At 42.1% G+C, this 18,697-nt stretch overlaps 2 protein-coding genes across 8 annotated transcripts in view; one reads left to right on the forward strand and one right to left on the reverse strand.

Annotated features, from left to right (window-relative positions):
• Positions 1 to 437: 437 nt before the first annotated feature.
• USP6NL (USP6 N-terminal like) overlaps positions 438 to 18,697 on the forward strand; it is a 156,495-nt gene continuing 138,235 nt past the window's right edge. The window contains exons 1-6 of one of the 7 annotated variants that reach the window (XM_082771968.1): positions 438 to 639; positions 718 to 863; positions 3,282 to 3,351; positions 4,178 to 4,241; positions 4,736 to 4,804; positions 7,283 to 7,483. The gene's annotated coding sequence lies outside the window, so the exon portion shown is untranslated. Of the gene's footprint in view, positions 640 to 717; positions 864 to 3,278; positions 3,352 to 4,177; positions 4,242 to 4,735; positions 4,805 to 7,282; positions 7,484 to 18,697 lie in introns of those variants that run through there. The other 6 variants (XM_082771969.1, XM_082771970.1, XM_082771971.1 and 3 more) reach the window with 6 other exon arrangements.
• ECHDC3 (enoyl-CoA hydratase domain containing 3) lies at positions 9,738 to 17,257 on the reverse strand. The gene is made up of 5 exons (XM_082772057.1): positions 16,967 to 17,257; positions 16,589 to 16,710; positions 14,228 to 14,325; positions 12,637 to 12,837; positions 9,738 to 11,105 (listed from the first exon to the last, which is right to left on the reverse strand). The coding sequence occupies exons 1-5, from the start codon at positions 17,095 to 17,097 to the stop codon at positions 10,776 to 10,778; spliced, it is 882 nt and encodes a 293-aa protein (XP_082628183.1). The 5' UTR covers positions 17,098 to 17,257; the 3' UTR covers positions 9,738 to 10,775.

Below are 18,697 nucleotides of genomic sequence, written 5' to 3' on the forward strand. Positions count from 1 at the left end.
TGTACTCTTATCAGTGCGCTTGTTGACCTGGCTGTGTTCACTGCATTCCACAGCTGATCATTCAATATTGTTTATTTGAATTCCTCTGCAGGTTCAGCATGGCCTGATACACTCACTGTTTTGTGCTTTAAGCAGTTACAGGCTTCCCTCACTGGGGTGGCTTTGAACAACGTAATTGCTCCCCATCCTTTTCCTATGGTGTGGGAATCAAGGGAGGACTGGTTAATTCATGCTGATAAGCAGTGTTCCCTGAAATTCCAAGTATTATAAATGCTATCAGTGTGGTTGGTCATGCTTTCTTGCTTTTCATGAGGTCAGACATAAAACTGAAGCTCAGATAAAGAGACATTTGGCATTCCTATTCTGTAATATTTACTACAGTCTAATGATTGCCATTACAGATTCTTGCAAAGCATTCAGCAGCCCTGAGGGGTGGAATAACTCGGCAGGATATCTGCATTACAACTGGAATATTGTTCCTGCTGGGAGAGGACCTGAGGGAGTATTTTTACTTTTCAGCAGCTCCTGCCGTACCTCGGTGTGCACAGTCCACCTGGACTAACTCCTTCAGCACTTCTCCTCTCCTGCCTGGCAGACTGGCGCGGCGGTGTGACAAGCCTTGTAGTTCATCACGGAGCCGTGAGTAACACAGCTGATTGTTTTTTATCATTCACTCTTCCCAGTGTGTCACAGACCAGTCCGTAACTTCCTTTACAGGTGGGGAAGTTGAGTCACGGAGAGGTGACGTCCTGTAGGTCACCTGGTAAGCAGGGTGGAAGAGGTGAGAAGGAGAAGCTGGCTGGCTGAGCTCAGGCTGGGAGATCCGTGTTCTGATTGCTGCTACCTCTTACTGAAAATCTGAGGTATGGTGGTCACATTCTGCTTGCCTCGTCTGCCTGGCTTGCAGGTCCAGTCTGCTGGAAGGTCTTTGCAAGTCTCTTGTTCCCTCCAGAACCTCCTAACAATCTCCAGAACTTGATTTGTATCTAAAATAATTGTCCAGAAAGCCAGAAGCCAGGCCTTCAGAAACTGTGCTCTGCTGAACGGTCCAGCTCCCCAATCACATCTGTATCTCTCACGCGTGTATTTGTTAGAACAGAACAAGGTGTCCTCCTGCTTCCAAAAATCTGAGAATTTGGTTTCAAGAAGCACATCTTGACTATCAGATCACAATTGGTCCTCCAGCATAATCGATGTGGGTTCAAAGATGGGGGCTGCAGTGAAAGTGGAACAGAAGAGAACTTAGAGCTGTGGCTGGCATGACTTTGGGAGCGCTTTCTCACACGTGTTACAACTCCGAGAGCTGCGTGATTGAACCAAGGGCTCATTCCCCTTGAGCAGTCAAGTAGAAACACCACATTGGCAGCTTGGTAACAGAATAACCAGGAATTGCTTCAAGATTTGAGCTGTTATTGCCCTCTGCTGACCGTTTGCTATATAGTGCCAGCACTTTATTTTCTGCTAAGGTGCAAAGATGTCTGAGAATCTGTAGTAAACTGAAGGAGCCTCTCTTGGACAGAGAATTATTATTTAATTGTTTCATATTTGGCTTCTCAGTGTTGTAACTGGGTGCACAGCACTCATTCCTCATCACAGGTGAGTTCAATCTGGGCAGTTGTGCCATGGCCCTGGCTGCACACATAGCGACAACCAATTTTCCCCTGCAGAGCTTGCAGTCTGCAGAGACAAGACGGGAAAAGGACAGGAAAAAAAGAATGATCAGCCCCGTTCCGTATAGTTGCTGAGGTGCTGAAAGATCTAGCTGAGCTCATGAAAAGGGGCAGCTCTCTTACCTTGCTTGGAAGCTGTTGTCAGATGAATTCAAAGCAGAAATAAACTACGAGTTCTGACTACAAGGAGAATGGATCACACTGTTGGCATCCTTCTCCTTCTTTTTCTTTTTCTTTTTTTAAATTTTCCTTCTTCCTTTTTTTTTTTTTTTTTAATTTAAATTTTATTTTTTTCCCTCTGTACAAGGTTAGATATTTCCTTAGCTCAACCAAAGTTGCGATTGAGGCAAGTACCAGTTAGAGGTAAGCAGGCCAAGAAGCAATAAATAGGAGGTTGGACCAGACAGTCACATTTCTTGGGCATTAGCTTGCTGAAGGTCACATTGGAGTTTTGTGAGAAAGCCAGGAAGTGAATCTTTTTTTTTTTTTTTTTTTTTTTTTTCTCTCTTGTCCAGGGCTGTAAAAACATTTTTTCCTCTTCTTTATGTTTCAGAATAATCTAACAAATGGCTTGTAAAAAATGTATTTAAGTGTTACAGTGATGAACAGGGCAGAAAGATCTTGGACTTTTTTAAAAGATTGCTTTAGCCAATGAATTGCTACTGAGCTGTTCACTGGGACTTTTGCTGTGGTAAATTTACTCTTTGGATTTTGCTTCTTTAGTGGTTACGAGTGGGTAACTGAATAAATTGGTGCTGTATTTCAGCCATCAAGCACATCAGACAGGTTTCTGGCTTTCCATTGAAATATTACTAGACTGTCTACTCTGAATAAATGCTGACATGAAAAACCACTAAAAGCATACAGCTTCCCACAGACAGCACACAAAGAGGACTGTTATCTTCCACAACTTCCATTTTACCACACTAAATACGTTGTTTATTTGTTTTTACGGTCTACATTAGAGGATAAGTCTACTCTTGCTGCCAAGCAAATGCTATTCCCTAACTCACACTGGAGAGGCTTCTAATTTCAGCAATTAAGACCACAGTTTCCAAGCCCAAATATGGAGAGGAGACATTAAAATTTCAGTTTCTGAACTGTAGTGGTGTTACAATAGGTTATAGCAATAATAATAGCAATGATAATAATAATAATAGTAACAATAATTAATAGTAACATTGGGCCAACGAACAAGGGGCTGATTGTCCTTGATTGGATATTCTTGCTGGTTCCATCGAAAAAGGGGTAAATTAGGTTAGTTTTCCAGTCCTCTGCATTGGTTAAGTGTTATAATATGGAAATAGCACAGACACTCAGTAAAAAATCTTTACAAGCAGTACTGAATGGGAAATGTAGCAAGATCCACCTGTTCAAATGGAAGGATGATTGTACAAAAAGAATTGTAGGGGCTAGGGAAAACATGATAGGAAGAAAAACCTCGGGGAATGGGAAGTGGAGACAGGAAAAGAAAGGTACTATGGAGGCAAACTGCAAGGTAAGTGGCAGAGAGTGCTCACCAGGAAGTGAAGGTGATGAATTCACCTGGTCATTAACACAGCCTAATGTGTTAATGCCGTTATGTTTTGCACTGTGCACTCTCCACACTAGGAAAAATCCATGATGAAGCTTGGAAAAGTCTGCTGGTGCTAGATGGGAGAGAATGGGCAGGATGTATGTGGTGAGTACCTTGCTGTGCAGATGATCATGCATTTGCAGTACATCCCAATGCCCTGAGCCTGTGTTGTGAATACAGTCCAGTTGTGAATATAGTCCAGTTGGTAAAATTGTTTTTTACCAACCATATCCATCCAGTTGAGTAAACTCTGGTGTAGAAATCCAGAGTCGTTTCCCTGCCCCTCAGCATTTCTCCTGCATGGCCTTCTTTCAGAGAACCAAATTCTCTCATAACTCTGCTCTGTCATCTGTTATGCCTTTCTTTTTTTTTTTTTTTTTTTACAGAGTTTCCGTTAAAACCACTCCCCCACTCCAGTATTTATGGCATTGTCACCAGTTGTTAAACTGCGACATGTGGTATTTTGTAAAGCTTTCCAGATTTGTGTACTTATATAAGAGTCTTGGCATTCATTAAAAAAGTTATCCAGCTAAAGGGGGAGGGAAAAAAAGGAAAAATTGTTTTGACTTTGCACTAAGGACTCAAAACCAAAAAAGCAAGAAAAAGCACACTCATTTAAAAATATTTTTAATCTCATCTAGTGAGGTCTTGAGAAGGAAGGGAGACTAACCCATAAATATTGGCCATGATTGTTTATACTGTATCCTAACACTCAGAATAGACTTTTGTTATAGGCTTGACTCCCTTAAACAACAGATGATAATTTTTTTATGTCATGAAATATATGTTTCATTAAAAAGGTATAAGAATCAAAACACTCATATTTAGACTGAAGGCCACATTAGGAGAATGATTTCATGTATTCAGTTGCTTTCTCCTTTCCCCCATGTTCTTTATATCTCTTACCAATTTCTTCATTGCTTCTTTACAGAAGTATCATTCAACGTCCATATGGAGAGTGATTTTGGGCCAGGAAGTGGAGAAGACCGGAGTAGGTATATAGCACATTATCCTTGATGGGGGAGAGTTGACAAAGAAAACACTCATCTTTCCAAAAATGATTTCATCTGCTGTAATTGTTTATAGGAGGACAGGTCTGGAACAAAACCTGAGTGCCACTTTGGAAGACCCTAATGCCTCCTCAGTAATCAGCAGCTGAGGCAGCCCAAACGTCTCCTGTTGCAGTTAATTTGTCCTTAAAAACTCCTTCAGAAAGCAGACGATGGCTGGAGCTTCTGTTCTCTTAAACATGACCCATTACATCAGACCCCACTGACATACTGCTCTAATGAGCCAAGCTGCAGATAGTCTGAGGTGTTGCCATCCATACCTGTCCTGCCTTTTCCAGAGGTGACTTTCCTTCAGCAGAGTTGGCAAAGAGATCAATACCTACCAAGGTCCAACAGGTTAACTTGCACTGCTGTGGAAGTTAGTTTAAAACTTGTGGTTACGATTTAACCTAGGCTACAGGAATGTTTCTTATTTTCAGATAACTTCAGGGCATTGCAAGTTGCAGTCTAGACAGCCTGAAAACTCTGTCCTACCTAAGGGGGAAAAGGTAGGCTCCCTTTTACTAAATAGCTACAACAAAACTATGTTAAAATATCCAGGTGTCAGTTGCTGGCCTGCACAACAGTCGTGAATCAGGATTCCAAAACCCATAAAGCTGGCTTAAATGTTAGTAGTAGATATTCAGTTTGCTACATCATCTGGTTTTGGTTTCCATTTTTTCTCTTTCACAACCATAATCAATAAAAAAAACACAGTAGCCCTGTGATGCTCCCATTATCCTGACTTCAGAATGCAAATATTTAATAGTCGTATTCACGTTTTAAAAGTCATAGAATGAAAATTATTACAGTTGGTTCATGGATGGTTGTCCCCTTTTTAAATACGCTGTGGTATTAGGGGTACAGTTCTACAGTTTTCTTTTTATGAAAGCTATAGGATTGACCAAAAGGAAAAAAAAAAACAAACTCAAAACAAAACAAACAAACAAAAAAACTAATACTGTCAGCAAACAGCCAGGAAACAGTAGGCCAGTGGAGAGCTCTAATGCCTTTGTGCCCTTTGTGAGTCTCCTTCAAAAATGTGTAAAACAGGATGGGGACGCATTACTCTGTGGCTAAATTCAGAATTAGTATGATCGAGGTGCAATGCCATTCAAATCAAGACAAATGAATCCTACTCATTGCAGTATGAGTTTTGTCCTGTGGCTTGAGGTCTTCATGGAAATCTAACCATTTGTCTATTGCCCTTATTGCTTAGAGGAGGCAGCCAGCATTTCCATGAAATTATTTTAATGTAGAATTATTAAAACATTTTGCAGCTACAGAGATAGATGGGTTTTACATAAAATCTCTGCTCTTTGTAGCAACCCGATGTGATATTGAGCAAGATAATGGTCAGAAAGAACACTGCCAGGCTCCTAATGAGAAACTGTTGACAGTAAAATTACCCCAACATTCATCAAAAAGCCAATAAATGTCAAGCATAGGGCCTTTGATGCAGTAGCTCATAATTCCTGTTCAGAAGCCTTTGCAGGCTTTTCAGGGCACGTGACCGTCCTGCATTTCTGCTGATTTTACTGAAACCTTTGTTGCTGAAGAAGTACAAGGAGCAGCTGTTCACATTCTGGATGCCATTGTTACAGTGCCCCTGGCTTACTGTGGGACCTCAAACAGAGCAGGTTTGGCCTCAATTTCCCCATCTGGAATATGGGAATCACCATACAGGAATTACCCACAGGCAATTCTGTACAGGACACGGTGTTGCCATCCAAATGCTCAGAAATCATGAGCTGGACCACAAAAATTATGATCCCAGCTTTTGCCAATGAGTCAGTCATCCAGGTTTTCGTGCCGTTGTAGTACATGTTCTCAAGCTCTCTCCTCCACAGAAACAGAAGGTTTCTTCAAACCAACACCAAACCAATTCTCAGTCAGTTGAATTCCAGGCTGGGCTGCCTTGAGAAAACCATGTGAAGCTCATACAAAATGCCCAAATGAGACCGTCTCCCATTCTGTTCTTTGGCTCTGTTGAACATGAAAGTCATAAACACCTTGTCCAACTCCTGAGTCCTCTGTCCAACTGCATCTTCAGCATACATCCCCAAAATGAGGTGATGAGGGACAATATTGACTAGTCCATGAATTAGGAACAACCTTGTGCTGTGTTTATTCTACCTATCTCTGCACCCTGGCTTGTCCATCTTGTTCATGAGGGGATCGCATCCTCCAGATTTTGCCTGTGAATCTTTTCTAAAATTTCCACCTAAAGACTGAAAGGACTCTTTATAAGGCCTCTGCTTCACTGACACTTTGAGGTCAGTGTCTGGATGGTTCATTACATTCATCCAGGCAATTCCTCGCTTGCATTTACTCTACATTTCCATACTAGCTGCTCCCAGAAAACCTGTACCTTTCTGTCATTTGCAGGGATGAGCTGCATCCCAGCGGCTCTGCGCAGATGGAGGCATACTTAGTTTACAGAGAAGCCTGAGTGCATGCCACATGCTATTAGGGTCACTTGAAACTAGGCTAATTACCTGGCAGACCGCTGCAGAGCAGACTTTAATAAAAAAGAGTGGGTGACAAGGGCTAGACTCCTTGCTATTTTAGGATAGACTCTCCCTCAGGCAGCAGATAGCCACAGCGGTAAGGCTCCCAATCTATCATTTGGTTTGTTGTTTCTTGGCTATGGAACATAATTAACAATTCTGGAACCGTTCTGTTTCCCAGGACTGGCCTGTAAATCTGTTAAATTAAACAGTAAAGGCAGATGTGGGAAAAAAAAAAATTACAAGTCAGAAATGAAAAATGATGTTGCTTTGTCAATCCATAGGGGCCAGTGCAGGAATATTCTAAAGCCTTCTGAAGCTCTTCTCTGTCTAGCAGTTCAAGCAAGAGGGAAATATTCCTGCCATTTTTGGAACTGATGATCGCTAATTACATAATTACTTTATTGCACAAAATAGTACAAACAAATACTGTGGAAGCTGAGTTAAAATGCACTAATAAATATTTTTCTCTTAAAGGTCAGGAAGATACAACACAACCATTTGTTGTATCTCATAATATGCCAGTGAATTAGACTGGAAAAGACCACGACCCTACAAAAGCGGTGTTCTTAAGGACCTGACCTCAGCCATCTCCAGCTCTGTGCTTCCTGAATGTCCATGGATTTGACTCGTGGAGGAACTTGAGGCATTGTTTGTTTTTTTTACATGGAAAATAAGGTAACACTGCTACCCTCTGCGTATCCTCTAAACAACCAGTCCACCATTTCTGATAGTTAACTTCTCTCCCATCACCATTTTGTCTCGTTAAAGCATGCCTGTTCTTAACTTCACAGAGCACTGCTCACTTCGAATAACACTAAGGATACCTACATGCCTTTGTAACACTAGAGTCTCATGAGGCCATTCAAATCCAACAAATCAATGCACAGGAATAACAAGACCAGATTCAATTCCATTTCAGTAAAAAATATTTCAAATAAAGCAATTATTCTTTTAAAATGCAGAAATTTTCCTCAAAACTTGTAACTGTCAATTAACAGGAACGAAAACCCTGCCTTTTGTGGATGGCAATCGATTGCAGGAGAATTTCTAAATATCTGAAAGAATGTGCTCATCTAAACTGTCATTCATGTTTTAAGATGGCCAGTGAAACCATTTTATTACTGCATTTAGTTGAAAAGAGCACTGTTCTGCAAAAATCAGATAATGTACTTATTCCTAAAAGCCTGGAACAAAAGAGCCAGTAGAGATTTGCTGAGTAGTTGCAAGGTAGCCATTAAATATAAATATTTTTAAAAACAATTTACTCTTTCCTAATGCTTTTAGAGCAGCATGGGGGAGCACAGTCTAAGTGCAACATCTTACTGTATTGAAAAGGACATGATGAAGGTTACTGGGCTCCAGATTTAACCCTTCTGTCTCTTAACTGTTGTGGTTTATTGCGGCAGGCAGATAAGCACCACACCAGGGTGCTGACACCAGGACAACTGTTCATAACGTTTTCTTACCAATATAAACTGGGATCTTATATAAAACATATTCAACTTTCTTACTGATTACAATGGAATTTTATATTTTTAAAATGACTGTTCCCAACAATCTGCATTTTTCATATTCCCATGGAAATGAACTATTTGTAACAGTGAATTGAAGTTTACGTTTCTCAAATTAAAAATAGCAGCAGGATTGGAAATTGCTTTCTTTTCATCCTGACCATCCATTGGGGACAGCAGAGAGAAGTGCTTTGTGGGGGTGTATACACAGAAGTGATGCATGTTTATACCAGCAGTTTGAATAAAAATGTGTGGGTCAGTTAGAAAAGAGGTATCTTTGGTAACCAAACTAGCCAGGTATGGTTCCCTAGTGTAAGGACAAACAGAATTTCACTCTTAGGAAGCAAAGTGTCATTCAACCCACAGATCCCAGCAGTGCAGCTGGTAGGAGTACAGCCCGTTGCTGCTCTATGGGAGGCAGATTGGCTGAACTATGAGACCTCTTCCAGAAGCAGGGAGATGCTACCAGAAATGCCCTTTGCAACAAGATCCTCATGCTTAGGTCATCCTGAAGCAGACTGGCTACAGCTACATTGTATAGCACTTCACCTGGGTTTCCTCTAGCTCCGTTTGGCAACTTTGTGGCCCAAACCCCAAATTGCTGACTTTCCGTTGTGGCAGTGTTTCAGTTTAAAGCGCCTGGAGAAACAGGCAGGCCTGCCAGGAGGACTTTTTTAGCCTGATGCTGGGGATGCTCAGGAGTGCTGGGCAAGGCTTACAGGGTCAGCATCAGGGCAGTGGGAAGGGCAGAGGCAGCCAAAGCTGCTGTGGACTCATCCATGCTGGCTTGGAGGAATGATCAGCCCCTGGAAAGAACCATCCCAGAACTTTACTGGGTAAGTCACTCACTGCAGAGAACTGAGAAACAAACTGACACGTGCACCAGCAGGGAACCACGCACTAAGGAGTAAACACACCTGAGTGATGTCCCTATTGATTCATACTCCCCCATCACTAACACACCCTCAGCAAATTTGCAGGTGATCCTGAGCTGGGGAAACAGGTGACATACTGAGTGGCTCGTCTTCAATCCAGAAAGGCCATGAGAAGGATTGCACCCAGGGAAGAGTGACACCAAGCACCAGAGCCAGCTAGGAACTGCCAGGCAGAGCAGCAGCCTGCTGAAACCCAGCTTATCGTGGATGCCCAGCTGAGTATGAGCCAGCAGTGCACTCTCATCACAAATAAGACAAAATGCACGGTGAGCAATAGCAACTGGCTCAAAGTGGCCAGCAGATGGAAGGAATATTTTATTCCCCTCTGCTCAGCACCGGTGAGGCCATATTTGGACCATAGTACTCTTTTGGCACAGCCAGTGCAAAAGGGATGTTGAGAAACTGGAACTCATCCACCAGAGAGTCAATTATCTAGAGAACGTGACCTACAAGGAGAGCTGAGGAAGCTGGACTTGTTTAGTCTGGCACAGAGGAGCCTAGTGTGATCTAAGTGCAACCTGTGACTGCTTGAAGAGGCATACAGAGATGCTGGAGCTGAAGTTTTCTTAGTAATGTCACATAGTGCAATGGGACAACGTTTGAAAAGTGATGCTTTGAGGCTCAGACTGGAGCCTCAAAGTTAAAGATTTTTTTTTTTCCACCAGGAATGTTGGACAGACTACCCAGAAGAGGAGCTGAATCCCTGTTGTTGGAAGATTTCAAGACCTTAAATCCAAGGCTGACCTCTTCCAGTGCTGGTAAAGACCAGCTCCAAGCACAAAGTCAGGCTTACGTGCACAAGATTCTGTGATAAACTGAAGACACATAGCCTAAAGATTATGACTGGGTCAGAACATTGCCAGGTGAATCTCTGCTGAAGCCCGTAGGGAGTGCTTTTTGCAGCGTGCCCTTTGTGGAAACCAAACACCTCAAGCCAGGCTTAGCCTCCCTGGAGTCAATAGCAAAATCCTCTAGATTTTGCAAGTGCTAATTTGGACTGATGGTGAAACAACAGGATTTGTTGAGGGAGACAAACTAATAACACACACAGTTCATAGGCAGGTGTATTTATAACAATGAATGGGTTAGTGTTACTGGCTTCTGCCTGTAACACGCTGAACTGCATTGGAATATAAGTACTCCATCACCTCTGGAATGTGTCCAAACCCTTTAATTCTCTATTAATAACAACCAGAACTAGGGAGACAGGTACTAAACGGGGTGATCCGAGTTCTCTCCCAGTCCATGTGATTCCATGTATAATCTGGGACATGTCAAACTGATTTTTGTAGCACTGTGTTCCTTCTGAAACCACAGAAAAGATTCATTGCTGAAAAAAAAATAAATATTTGGTTTGATTTTTCTTAAAATTTATTATATATATACTTAGAAATAATTTATTGTGGCTTTGGCATAGGTATGATAAGAAATTTAACTTTCAGAAAGAAGAGAAATATAGTTCCCAAAGGCAACTGCGTGAAGAATTACGAAGCACAGCTAAGCTTAGCTTAGAAACAGTATTCATTTCTTCTCATCCTGAGAATGTGACCAGACAGGCTTCCGTTTCTGAATAAAGGCTTCAATGCCTTCCTGCCCATCCCTCAAAGTCAGATTGTCTACCATGACCTGAGAGGTTATTTTGTAAGCAGTATCAAGGTCCTGTGCCATCTGTCTGTAGAAAGTGGCTTTCCCCAGTGCCAGGACGGATTTGCTGCTTTCGCATATCTTGCGAGAGATTCTCATGGTCTCTTCTTCTAGCTTGTCTTCTGGTACCACCTTGCTGACAAGGCCATGCATTAATGCTTCGTGGGCAGAAAGAGGTTCACCCGTGAAAAGCATCTCTAATGCCACCTGAACAAGAAAAGATACCACATTAAGTCAATTCCACTGCTGTACTGCTTCTGTTTGGGGAATTTCAGTCTCCTCATTCAAGTATGAATTACTCTTTTGGCAAATTTGAGATTTAAATCTGGCTTCTTAAACAGCCAAGGAAATATTAAGAGGTTTCTACAACGAAAAGTGGGTCTAGAGCTGGCCTTTTTTCAGACCTGCCCATTGACTGCAGCTTTTTTCGCCTCCAAAAGCCCAGAATCTCTGGTGTTTGCAGTAGAAATCAAGAAAGATGTGGATGGTCCACAAAGTCAAATATCTGAACTCCATATTTTAAGCTGAGCATGGAATAATAAACAAACTAACACCTAATAAGTCAATGTGCAGTTTTTGAAAATACCTGAGTTTAAGTTTGGTCTGGGTGTTTTTAAATGTGTCCTTCTTACAGCTCCATCTACTTCAGTCTCCTGTTGCACTCAGCATCTTGTGTTTGAGGTTTCAAATTAAAATATCCCCCAAGTGCTCACTGACCATTCTGTGTTATTTCTCAATAAGATTTTTTTTCCATGACTCTTCATGCAATTGACTGATACCCAGAATCATAAGAGCTGATTATCCTTTTGGTATCTTTGCTTTGGTAGCTACAAACAGTGGCAACATTTCATTTGATAAAAGGTAAAATCAGCGATCCTGAGCACTGTAGGGAACACACCTGCTACTTTGAAGAGTGGCACAGAGAAAATTATGTTCCACAAAATTTAAAATGGTAATTGTAAAAATCATAAATACTAATTTAGAAACAGTTATAACTGTACACTATAGCACAGTTAAAAACCAAACAACGACAAAACACACAAATTGTATTTGAACTTGATGGTCATACAAGATAGGAAATTTAAATTTGAAGGTTTTACCCAGCAACTGGACTTGTCCTTAAACCTCAGGAGAACCCTGCTGGGCTTGGAGAGCCTGTCCACATGAATCTAACGGGATCACAACTTAACATTCATTTTCTCAGTTCTGGAGGCTTTACAGGTCATACTACTGCTTATGCAGTGAGAAATGTATAGTAACAATCAGTAGGAAATAAACCAGGAAAAAGGTACGGAAGGGTTTTAGATGCTATTTAAAGCATCTTGATCTAAATGCAGGCGGATCATGCTGGTAGTGAAATGTCACTGCCTGGCCAGAATTGATAGCTCAGTGGAGTTGATATCCTGAACTTGCAGGGGTTTCTCATCAGGGGGAGGACGTCACTGTCTAAAGCACAGAGCTGTCTGTTGGGAAGCAGAGGGCTCACTGAGCTGGCGTGCTGCTGATACGAGTTCCTACTGATTGGAATCAGATCAGTAGGAAGCTGCTTTCCCTAAGCAGAGGTCATCCCTTTATTACTTTTCCCCCAGTCCAAAGTGTTACGAAGACGTCTTTGGCAATGAAATATTTTGAATGTTGTACTGCAGGAAGATGAAGTTAAGGCAATGGAACTAAAACTCCTAGCAAGGGGAACCTACTAATTGCAAAATTAAAAAGAGTGCCTGCAAAGGAAGCCTACCTTTCTTGGAAGAGATCTGCCCAAGGCCACAGCTGGTGTGGAGCAAAACAATCCAATGTTTACTCCAGGAGTAGCAAATTGAGATTTCTCACTCGCCACCGCAATGTCGCAGCTTGCCACTAGCTGACAGCCTGCTGCTGTAGCCAAGCCATTTACTTGGGCAATCACCGGTACTGGAAGCTTCTGGATTAAAGTCATAACCTGCCCAGGAGAAAGCGGTCAGTCAGTCCCTGAAGTTACGTCGTGGCTGTTCTAAAACTTGCACGTGCTTCACAGACCTGGTATCACGGTGTGCACTTTCCACTTCCATAGACTGGAGTTTAAGTCCTCGCTGCAGAACCTGCTTTAGTGCTTTAATGCACAAAACCACTGCTGTTCCATTCACTGCTCAGCTGTGTAGCCAATTACGTAGGTTTATGTAGCTAATTTTTCCTGTTTGTGTTAGACTTAGGATGGGTAAACACTCTTGTGCTTTCACTCTTTCAGAGGTGGGACATCCAACTTTAGATAGGTGAAGTTAAGAAAGACAAATTTGTCTAGCTCTTCTAACTCAGGTTCTCTTTAAATACAGTAGGGATCATCAAACTAATCTAATTTTAATACTTGCAGATAGAGAATGCTATTTAACTGATTACTGTCATCATCTAGATTTTAAAAATTGTCACATCAGCACAGTGTAGCAAGATAACAAATTTTAATTTTCTACTTAAATTTCTCCAATAGATGAAGTCAAGAAAATGTTACATCACTTAGGTGAAGTTACATAAATTCAGTTTTGAATTTCAGTCTTTGTCTCATCTTGACTCCTTTCTGATGCAGGGGCTAACTTGTCATTGAATCGTATTTGTGCTTACCTCTTTGTGGACAGCATACCAAGATGAAATACAGACAAAGCTGCAAGGATGATTGCTATGTCTCATACCAATGGGCCTTCAGTAGTAACCTTCAAACCATGGCTTTTACAGCATTTGTTAAATATGAGTAATGTTAGCTTGACAATGTGTATAGAGATCATTATTTCTTCTGGAGGAACTAGAACAAAAGGTTTCAAATTTTTTGTGATCACTCTCAGCAGGATTAGGGGGTCAAATTCTAATGCCATTAAAATCAAAGGGGTTTTTGACCATTCTCTCCAAAGGCTCCAGGATCTACTTTAACATCCCAACCTTCAGGTCTATGCTTCTGCAATAAGAAGATCTTGTATGGTCTGCTGACTGGGTACCAGAGTCAGAGATGTATTCAGATTTTACTTTAACATTGTCTACTCGATGTTTAAGCCTGTCTTGAGTTATTAGCTAGATGCCAGGAAAGATCCTTTGAGCACAAGTGCTATGAAGTTGGTTATGCCTGGATTTCTGGGAAAGGTATTGCCCAAATATTCAGCTGCAAGAAGAACTGGATAAAATAAGGAACGCACCATGACTTCACCCAGTAGCAAGCATGCACACTGGCATTCTAGGATTTTTATTTGCACATAGAGAAATCCAGGGAAAATAGAAGTTCACCAGGATCAGGTGTTAACTTAAACCAGTATCACTGCTAGCTCTTAAAACCAGGCAAAAGGGGGTGGCACTTATGAAGAACTGCTTACCTCTGCACATATTGCAAATACTTGGGAATGATGCTTCACATCATCTTCACTTGTCAGTTCCTTTAAATCATGGCCAGAACAAAACACAGGGCCTTCAGCTGCAAAAAAAAAATTAATGAAATTCTGTCAGTCTGAACTAATCGAGAAGCCAAGTGGTGTATCAATACCCCATTTAAAGGTATAAACGTGTCAATGATCAAAAAAGAAGTAGATTAGTAGAGGGAATTTTACACTCAGTTCCTAAATATTGCCTTCTGAGCTCTGTAATACCTTTGAATTGCTGCAATAAATGATTTAACCACACTAATGCCAATAAATATTTTAAAGGCTTAGTTTTACTTCCACTCCAAGTTAACTCAGTTAAAAATAAGGCTCTTTACACCTCTCAGCCCAGTCTTTAAAAGAGATACAGTACTGAACTGCTCTTTGGTACAGTGTAAACTAGTTAGCTGGAGTGACAATGGACTGCTCTGCTCTCAGACTAACAAATACTGTTATTCCCTGTTTATTGTACGCTAATGATTAACTTTTATGAAATAAGCATCAAGAATTTAGTTATGGTGTTTAAGGCAACAATGGAAAAAGAGGTTCTTCTGCTAGAGAAGGTTTTTCTGCTGTTATGGCCTCTGTTCCTCCGCTGCTAACACTCATCTAAGGAATCCCAAAAAGTTTCTCCAGGGTTTGGGTAGAAAAAGAGCAAGATTCTGGAGGTGTAAGTTTTAGATTTGCTTTCCTCAAGTGGCAGCTATGATCAAAACAACCTCTACTTACACACTACACTCTACAACAGTTTTCCTTCCTCGGGAGACACCTGCCATAAAAATAAACTAATCTGAAGCTTTTTAATCCTTCAGATCTCCTCAGATATTTGCATGGATGCAACATTTCCATCTACAGCTATGAAGCCACCACGTTAGCTATGCATTTGCTTCTTATGAATCAGCTTATTGTTAACAGTCTGTCTAGCAATAACCACACACCAGCAATCAGCTCACTGGATCAGTGATACATTATCTGGAAATTTAATCAGATCTGCATTTGTGCCTCATTAAAGAAGAATCCACTGTAAAGTCTGTGTTAAAGACTCAAAGACAAGTCTGTTTCCTGAGATTTCTTGTTTTGCATTCCATTCAGCAATGGAATTGGAAATCAGCAGGAACATGCAATTTATTTTTAAACTGAAAAACAAATAGGCAAGAAAAATAAAACAACCAAACTGTACTCACAAACTCCCAGAGCACCATATTCTCAAAAAGTAACCTGAAGCATCTTACAAAATGTGTAACTGCTGTTTGAAATACTGAATACATATATTTGTCACTGCTGTGAAGTTAATTTATTTCCACTCTCATGTGCATGCACACTTACACATGAGCAATGTTCTCCTCTCAGTACAGGAAATCCCAGCTTTCTAAATTAGTAAAATTAGTAAATCTATTTCTCCAAGATGTTTGGAAGGAGAACAGGGGAAGATTATCTTAAAAGGACAGAGGAAAAAAACGGCTTAAGAACATCTCAACTTTTATTATCTTTAAGAACTCTACAGGTTAATATCTAAATGGAAGAGAGGCTCTGAGAGATAAAATTTTACACTTGCAGGTTGCAGGTGACTGCAGTATCAATACTATGGTCTCTTCTTCATTGAAGAGTTTTAGAAAGAGTTTTGACAAATCAGTGGCAAAAATAACAAAGTCTGATCCTGGCTTAGAGCAGGCAGAACAGAGCACAAGAAACCCTTTGAACCCTGTTTACTACCTGTAAACATTTACATTTACATTAAACATTTACAAATCTGTACCTGCCACTGAAGGCAACAGAAGCTATGCAAGCTCAGCCTGCTTCTGCACGAAAACCATTACCTAGGAGTGTTTGTTCTTCAGCGTAATGACTATCAGGACCTGAATTTATTGTTTGAGCTACTGTTCATATGTAGCTTTAAAAACAATCATTTCACTTGCTGCTTACTTTTACAAAAGGAAAACGAAAGCTTATCAACTCTGCAAACACACCAGGCAACCTGACTGAAATACTAACATTTTGAATACTGTTTCAACAGCGTTTCTTTTTAGATGTGTTAATTATCAACAGAAATATAATAGAACCTAGTCAATTATTAAGGCTGGCTTCAAGAATGAGGAATTAAGTGTATGAAAGTGGAAAGCAGAATGAATATAGAAGGGCAGCGAGGTCTGAGTGGGAAGGCTCACATGTGGTACTGTTTATATTCTGGCAGGCTGTAAGAAACCAGCTTGCAAGTTCCTTCCTGCCCCGTTTTCTATAGTTCAGTGATATTCTGAGCTTTAAGCTCCAAATTAGCCTGTTTCTTTTTATTCTCTCAGCCATTCCTCTTCTGTGGAGTACCTGAAATGACGATAACGCGGAGCTCTTTGCTTTTGGCGTCGTGCAGCAGGTCCTCCTTCAGAGCCTGCAGCATGGAGAGGGACAGGGCGTTTCGCTTCTTGGGGTTGTTCAGGACAATGCTTCTGCAAAAAGCCGTTAAATACAGAAGGTTAGCACAAGGCAAACAAACAAACAAACAGAAAACGAGCAAATTTTCAAAACGACTGATGAACCCCACACGCCCCAAGCGTGCACACAGAAACTCCGTGAGGCTCCGCGCTGCGCCCACAGCCCCTAACCCTTCCCCCCCGAGTCCCCGCTGTCAGAGCCGCCCCAATTCCCACCCACCCGCCCTCAGAGCCCCCCATTTTCTCCCGATTCCGTCTCTCCGCAGCTCACCGGACCCCCTCCGCCTGCCGCCTCAGGGTGAGCTTCTCCGGCGGCGCTGCGCTGCTGCTGCTGCTGCGGGCTGCGGCCACAGGCCCGGCCAGGCGCCGCCTCAGCCTCCACAGCCTGGCGGCCGCCGCCATCTCGCTGCCCGGCTCGCTACTGACCCCTAGCCCGGCTCCTGCCCGGCCTGGAGCTCAGCCCCGGGGGGCTGAGGGAGGGCTGGCAGCTTGAGGGAAGCCGGCCCTGGTTGCTTATCCCTCGGGGAAGCCGCTTGACCCGGCTCGGGGCGAGCGCCCCCCACCCCGCTGGGCTGGGCTTGGCTTGGCCGGGCTGGTTGGTGAAAAAGGAGTGAAATGTCTGACTGGAATGTGTCCGCCCGGAGCCTCAGAAAAGGGAGATGTGCCCTGCTTTGGGGTTTCACCCCGCTGGGAGGCTGTGGGCTGCTCAGGAGGGGATGAGCAGTGTCCCCTCCTGAGGCGTGAGGGGACAGAGTAAAACCCTGCGCACCTTCCCCCACCGTCCTCGCCCGTTCTGTTCTCCAGCCAAAAAAAACCAGATTTGCCCAAAATGTTGACTCCGAGATGAATAAAAAGGGTGAAAAAAAAAGAAAGAAACGTGGGAAATTAAGAATAAATAAATGCAGTGCGTGTGGAAGGGACCAAATAAATGCTGTGGTTCCACCAAGGAACAGACTGATGTGTGTTAACAATACACAGCTCATCAGTTCTTCTGCCTCTTTCATGTAAAGATTTGGAAGACATACATTGTACTGTGCTCTTCTACACTGCAGACCTGAATCTTTGAAATTGAGGACTGCAAGAAAAAAAGAAGTGAAATGTCTTCTCCAAGATTAGCTGGCACATTGCTAATGCAGTCAGGAGAATGCTCCACTTCCTTGCTTCACATAACCCACTAGATATATTCTCCTGAACGAAGTGGCAGGTATGGGATTGAGAGCGGACTGGGGTTATCAATGTGTGATAAAACCACTGGGGCTTCCTTGGATACTCTTGTATTAGAAGACCTGGGTGGGAAGGTGGCATTCATTAATGGGTATACTGGGGGTGTTGGAGGGCTGGGAGGACTTAAAAATATTGACATTTCCACTACATTTTCTATGTTTGCATGTATGGCCATGGGAAGAAGATTAGGACTGTGCTGAGAAAACTGGTGACACTTAACCTGGGATGTATCATTGACACTAAAGACAGTTGTGTTGTACAGAAAGAATGAGATTGCTTTGAGGCCTAGAGTAATTGGCACAGGATGAAATTCAGTGCTACAGGGTTTGGGGTCGTATACTTGGGAACTAGTAAGATCATCTTTCATCCAGTGGTTGTGGAGAAGCACTCAGGTGTCCTAATTGGTTCCACAGAGTCATTCTGCAATCTGTACATACAAAGCATCCAAGAAACAAAAAGGGAAATGAGATTTTATGATGATTCAAAGCATTTTAGGGACATATAGGTAAAGGTATATTCACAGCTTGTCTTGATTATTGCATATGCTTCGCTCTTCCATGTAAAAGAAGCCAAACAGTAAGAGGGGCAGAGAGAATAGAGTTGAATCGAGACCCTCTGTTATGAAGGATGAGAACAGTGTTATTTCTTATGTCCAACAAAACAACTCAAGGGACATAGGACTGCTCTCTCCACAGGGTGGGGATTTTGCAATCTGAGAATTCAAGAAGCTATGCAAGATGGAGAACTATGCTGGCACTGTAGGAAGTGGCAGTAAACT

This window comes from Aythya marila (assembly GCF_965140915.1).
Source record: "Aythya marila genome assembly, chromosome: 1".
Lineage (NCBI taxonomy): Eukaryota > Metazoa > Chordata > Aves > Anseriformes > Anatidae > Aythya > Aythya marila.